At 42.4% G+C, this 6,849-nt stretch overlaps 1 protein-coding gene across 1 annotated transcript; it reads left to right on the top strand.

Moving 5' to 3' along the window:
- Window positions 1–1,449: 1,449 nt before the first annotated feature.
- Window positions 1,450–2,105, top strand: LOC115514453 (immunity-related GTPase family M protein-like). The gene is given in 4 exon segments (XM_030316483.1): window positions 1,450–1,669; window positions 1,672–1,748; window positions 1,750–1,906; window positions 1,909–2,105. Coding segments are annotated over 4 exon segments (651 nt in total).
- The last annotated feature ends 4,744 nt before the right edge of the window (window positions 2,106–6,849 follow it).

Below are 6,849 nucleotides of genomic sequence, written 5' to 3'. Positions count from 1 at the left end.
AAGAGAGACCGAAATTCCAGGTAGAAACAACTACAGGACAAAGATGTAGGCTCACACATGAACTTGACAACAAGGTATAGATGCAGACGAACACACACAGACAGCCAATTACAGTACTAATTACTCAGTAGTAAGGTAAGAAATACCTGTGAGACTCAGGTATCCTGGCAGTGATGGGGCTTTTTGTAGTGGGGGACAGAAAGCTTATACTCAGGGAGTGGCTGCTCTCCAGAGCTGGGCTGCCTTCCAGCAGTGTGTGAGAATCACTCTGGGGCTGGTGCCCTCTTTGGTTGGCTCTGGTCTGCTGGTCTGCAGCACACAGTGAGCTGGGGCCTGATGCCCAGTATGCACACTTCAGGGTCCAGAGTCAGACTTGCTACTCCTAAGTCAATGTTAGAAAATCCAGAGGTATGAGTTATGAGGATATTGTTACATTCCTTCTGTTCAGAAAGGGGAAATATAGGGGCGCCTGGGTGGCGCAGTCGGTTAAGCGTCCGACTTCAGCCAGGTCACGATCTCGCGGTCCGTGAGTTCGAGCCCTGCGTCGGGCTCTGAGCTGATGGCTCAGAGCCTGGAGCCTGTTTCTGATTCTGTCTCCCTTTCTCTCTGCCCCTCCCCCGTTCATGCTCTGTCTCTCTCTGTCTCAAAAATAAATAAAATTTGAAAAAAAAAATTAAAAAAAAAAAAAGAAAGGGGAAATATATTCTAGAACAATGGCTTAGAATATAGCCTCTCTCCTGGTCCCACTCAGGGGAACAGAAGTCCAGTCAAGGTAATATACGATGTTCATATTCTTGTAGAATGGAAATCTCCCCTCCCCTGGCTCAGTTCCTCCTCCAACTGAGTGAAACACCTGCAGCAAAGAGAGAAAGAGTCAGTTTATCTCCTCTTTCTTCTCCCACTGCCCCCATTACACGAAGAGCATGGTGTAGGGGAACTAAAAGGTAGGAAAGGATTCACTCAAGTAGGACATTTACAATCCAGTTGATGGCCAGGTGTGGTCAGTGTCCCTCAGGTAGGAAAGCTCATGGAGGAACCATGTTGATGTCCCCATCGGGTACTCAGGGCAAGCTTAGTCCAGACCTTCCAGGCTCCTACCTCTTCTGTGGTGTCAGGCACAGGAGGGCAGCCCCACCTCATTCTCCTCAGATCATCCTACCTAGGAAGACCATGCGCAACCCTAAATGTTGGCCATATCCTTTGCAACAGGCTCACTAAAAAGATCCCTACCTGCTCTCTCATCAACCTGTCAGCTGTCTTTTTCTGACTTTTGAAGGGAATCAAGGATGGAAGTGACAAATTTGTCATCTCTTAGACAAAGAGAGATTTCATAGCTTGTTATGGCCATTTGCAATCTTTCTGGAAATTTCACAAAATAGACCTACCACAAAATAGACACAGCCCGCCCCATCCCTTCATACCTTATTATCTGTATCCTTCACCTCTGCTATGCTGTACCATATGAGCTGGAATGACTTATCTAAAGTGGGTACCATACACATTGGAAAGGTTTGGGGAGGAGAAAATTTGCTGAAGATGGCCCCTGTGGTCAAGGGGTCTCTGAATACAGCATCCAGTGCCCCAGTGAGCATTCCTGAGAGTGAGGACACTGGCAAAGGCACATCCTCCTTCATCAATGCACCATGTGAAATTGGGCATGAGGAGGAAGACTTCCATGGAGGGTGGTGAGGACCACCCATATTCCCACTTGCTATTCTTCCTCCCACATCCCCAGTGTGGTGTTATGGGGACCTTCCTGTCACAGAGGCTGCCACCCAAAACCTGGAGAACTATCTAGAGATGCAGATTAGTCAGTATGACCTCTTCAACATCATTGCATCTGAACAGTTTAGCATGAATCTCATAAAGTTTGCCAAAACAAGTCAATGCCTGGGAAAGAGGCTCTATATGTCTGGACCAACCTGAACGTTCTATACACCTGTGAGAAGGTCACTAATGGCAAAACAACCACGTTGCAGGAGGAAAGAGCCTCCAAGTCTTTCAGGACATCCTTGGCATCTAGAATGCAGATGATCTGGGAGTGTCTGAATGCCTACCACTGGCTCTTTGGTGTGAATGATGATTCTTTCCAGCAGGTGGTCTAGAGTATGGGGAAATCCACAGGGGAGTACAAGGCCGTTATAAGTCTCAAGGTCTGTACATTGTCCTCACCAGGGGCTGGGAATTTTTTTTTTTGCATGAATTATAATATAGTGTCTTACCTATATTCAATTCTTAGCTACATCCCACTCTTAAGTGACACTATTATCAACTACTTAAGGGAGTGGAAACATAGATGCTTCCTTGAAATAGTTGCCAAGGACACCAAGACCATGCTGAAGAAAATCCTTACAGACTTCATCATCTGAAGAGTTGACCTCTGAGCAGACTCCTTCTGGAGGAAAGTCAGGACATCTCAGACCCATTCTCTTCACTTCTCACCTCTCACTCCCTGGACTCACAGAGGCACACTTGAAGGCAAAGGGACAACATCCTTTGAGATATTCCCTTTGGGAAAATATGATGGAGAATGTGTGTTTAGCTGTTCCTTTAAAATAATTGTGTGGAGGTGTCAGGATTCCAAGGACAGTCTGGTGTCCTGCAAAGCTCTGCCCTTATGTCTCTCCTTTAGCCTTAGCCAGATAGATGATAGATGATAGATAGATAGATACATAGATACATAGATACCAGAGATGGACACTAAGGCCATTGTTACTAGGATTGGAAAATTTTTGAATGTATAAGCAAACCTGACTATTGTAAATAACACTGACATCCCCCCTTCTGAAAGGTCATGATCTTAACATGCACATGCTTATTGTGGACATGTTATAGGGAGTAGTACGTGTTATGTTTGCTATAGAAGTTTGAAACCTCATTCTCTACCACAAGAAGTAATACATGTCTCTTGCCACTGAGGGAATCATTCATCCCTCACAAGGGCAACCATCTTTCCCTGCATCATTCCCCAACAATCCTACTTACCTTACTCTGTTTACCTGAGAATATATCACCCAGTACAGAGTTCAATATGAATTTGGTGAACATATCTGAACTGAACCAATGTGTAAAATTTTGGCCACCAAATATGTGTAGCTTAAAACAGAAGATACTTAAAAGTAATCTGGGAGAAAAGTAAGAAAGGGATGAAAGAGTGGCATAGTGTAATATTATTGAATAATATACCATACCATTCCATTATCCCTCTGATGAGTAACCATGACATTGACTCTGCTTAGTAACCATGACATGAATCTGGAAAATCTTTTCTCGTTGAAGGTGTCCTATGCAACATCTCTCATTCCTATTTTCATTTGAACTAGTTGCTTTCCTAGCCTGGAGCACAGGACTCACTAACATCCTTCCATTACCTTGGTGGTGCTGATGCTGCTTTGATTCCCCGTTCATTTACAATGAGTCCATTCTGAAACAAATTGAAAAAAAATTTTTCTTTTAGTGATAAACTTTCAGTCTTTGCATTTCCAACTAATGCCTTTTTGGGGGATAATTTTCAATAAATAGCTTAAGTGAGTATAGGATTGTGGATATAACATTATACCTTCTGAGAACTGTTAAGGTATATTTCCTTCAGGCAGGCCATATTCTCAGTAAAAATCCCAGTGCTAAGTCCATTCTCATTCCTTGCATGGTAACCTGTTTGTCTCCAAAGAAAATTGTAGAAACTCTTCATCCCTGGGGTTCAGAAGTGTCACCAGGAACTAGTGACCTGCAGCATGACTCAGCTTTCAGAAGGCTCCTTATATGACAGCTGATATGAAAATACATGGAGGAAATTGAAATGCATATTACTAAGTGAAGGAAACCAATCAGGAAAGACTATATACTGCATGATTCCAACTGTGCAACATTCTAAAAAAAAGGCAAAACTATAGAGACAAGAAAAATATCAGTAGTTCTCAAAGTTTGGGGGGAGGGGCGGATGAATAAGTGTAGCAGAGAGGCCTTTGAGAGCAGTGAAACTACTCTGTGATACTATAATGGTGGATAAGTAAAGGATAAATTATGCATTAAAAACCCATAAACTATACAACACCAAGAGTGAACCCCAAGTATGGATTTGGAGGGATAAAGATGGGCAAGTCTGAGTTCATTAATTGTATGATGGTGTGAATTGTGGATAGTGGGGAGACTGTATTTGTATGAGCACAGGAGGTACATGGGAAACCTCTGTACCTGTGTTCAATTTTGCTGTGAACTTAAAACTGCTCTAAAATATAGTATATTGAAAAAGAAAATGGATGCTAACAATGTTCATCGGCTTTGGCATTTTCCTTTTCTATTTTTTCTAAGTGTAATATGTGTTCAGCAGCTAGCTAAAATAGTATATATGTGATATTACATGCATATATGTACACAGTATAAACAAAGATATAGAAATAAATACCTGGGAATTCAACTCCCAAATTAGGAACTAGAATGTTTCTTATATCATTAAATATTCCCACATGCTTTACCCCGTAACCTGTCTCTCTCCACATCTCTTCTCAGAAGTACAGCTCCTTCGAATTTTGTGTTTAACATTTTTTTTTCTTTCTTTGGTATTTGCCACAAATATGTGTTTCCTCAGACAATATATTATTTACTTTTGCTTGTTTGGATGCTTTAGAAAAATAGAATTGCTTTGTATGCCATCTTCAGTAAGTTGTTTTTCATTTACAATTGTTTCTTTTTTTAATTTTTTTTCAATATATGAAGTTTATTGTCAAATTGGTTTCCATACAACACCCAGTGCTCATCCCAAAAGGTGCCCTCCTCAATACTCATCACCCACCCTCCCCTCCCTCCCACCCCCCATCAACCCTCAGTTTGTTCTCAGTTTTTAAGAGTCTCTTATGCTTTGGCTCTCTTCCACTCTAACCTCTTTTTTTTTTTTTCTTCCCCTCCCCCATGGGTTTCTGTTAAGTTTCTCAGGATCCACATAAGAGTGAAATCATATGGTATCTGTCTTTCTCTGTATGGCTTATTTCACTTAGCATCACACTCTCCAGTTCCATCCATGTTGCTACAAAGGGCCATATTTCGTTCTTTCTCATTGCCATGTAGTACTTCCTTGTGTATATAAACCACAATTTCTTTATCCATTCATCAGTTGATGGACATTTAGGCTCTTTCCATAATTTGGCTATTGTTGAGAGTGCTGCTATAAACATTGGGGTACAAGTGCCCCTGTGTATCAGTATTCCTGTATCCCTTGGGTAACCCTCTTGCACTGTTGGTGGGAATGCAAATTAGTGCAGCCACTCTGGAAAACAGTGTGGAGGTTCCTAAAAAAATTAAAAATAGACCTACCCTATGACCCAGCAATAACATTTACAATTGTTTCTATCACATGTGTTTTCCACATTGTGAAGATATCACATATCATATACCTATTTCATGTAAATGGAATTTGGGGACTGGGGTTCTTTAAAATATTCTGTCTCTCTCTCTTCAAAACAGTTCTTCTATAAACATCTTGCACATGCTTCTGATACACCTGTGTACAACCTTCTCTGGAAATAGGTGTGGAATCTTGGGTCATAACATATGAATTTTTACACATTGCACCAAAGGAAGAGAATGCATTGCTTACCAAACAGCCTCAAATCTTCCATCATTCATATATTTTCTGTATTTCTATTACTGTTGGACACTTGAGAAAGATCTGCCTACCCATATACTTCAAATGTAGAGTACACTTGTAACTTGGTGCCTGTGACCACCCAGTTCTGTCTTGAGGAGGTTACATGGTGTGAGAACACATTTGCATCTGAAGCACCTTCCTGTATCATGCCCTTTAAGCTCTGCAGGGTCTGCTACCTCATCCTCCAGGGTCTGTCTGAATGGATTTTAGCAAGGGTGTGGGGATTCTCAGACACACCCATACCATTCTCTAGTCCAACTCTAACACTGCATTAGTAGTACTGCCACTACTGTTTTACACTTAGGGCTTGTTCTGACTGAAGTATATACCCCCAAGTTCCTATGTTGAAGTCCTAACCCCCATTGTGACTGTATTTGTAGGAGGTTCTTTAAGTAATGAAGGTTACCTGAGGCCAAATGGGTGGGGCCCTGATTCAATAGGACTGGTGTCCTTAGAAGAAGGGGAAGAGACACAAGGTATGCACACACTCAGAAAAAGGCCATGTGAGGAAGGTGACCATCTGCAAGCCAAGGAGAGAGGATTCAAGGGAAGCAAACCCTCCTGGAACCTTGATCTTTGACCTCCAGCCTCCAGAAGAGTGGGAAAATAAATTTCTGTTGTTTAAGCCCTGCCCACCCCCCCACCCCCCACCGACCATGGTATTTTGTTATGGCAACCTTAGCAAACCAACCTCCTGAAACTTAGGAAGGAACATTTTCCAGAATACATCCTGATTCCCAATAGGCTTTTATTCTAATTCAGTGCTTCAGCTTCTCTCAATTTCAGTGGAAATGTGCTTTTAGTCAAATTTGAAAAGAGCTCGAAAGGACTAACTCCCTATTCCTTTGTCACTGAAGTCTTGAAAATTCACCTTCTCTTACTTCTAGCACCATGGCCAGCCCTGGGGAGCTCACTGGGTGCATTGGCCAAGAGGCACCTGCCTGGCCTTCACCCGCCCTCCCACAGAGGGTCTACCATCATTCCTGCACCATCACAACACAGATTGGGCTCCAGTGTGTAACAGAGCCAGAGTGGTCCACTGATACCCTGCGTGTGCTATGAGTACTGAGGCCATAGGGCTGGGTTCATGTGAATGCATGGGAACATGGTGAATGAAGACTTCCCTGACAATGGGTCTTTTCACTGGATTTGACCAGAGAGACATTTTGTGATTCATGCGTCTTAAAAGACAATTTCTGCCTTTT

The sequence above is a fragment of the Lynx canadensis genome, chromosome A1 (genome assembly GCF_007474595.2).
Source record: "Lynx canadensis isolate LIC74 chromosome A1, mLynCan4.pri.v2, whole genome shotgun sequence".
NCBI lineage: Eukaryota > Metazoa > Chordata > Mammalia > Carnivora > Felidae > Lynx > Lynx canadensis.
The sequence above is the reverse complement of the archived record's forward strand: the minus strand, read 5'-3'. Positions and strand labels throughout refer to the sequence as shown.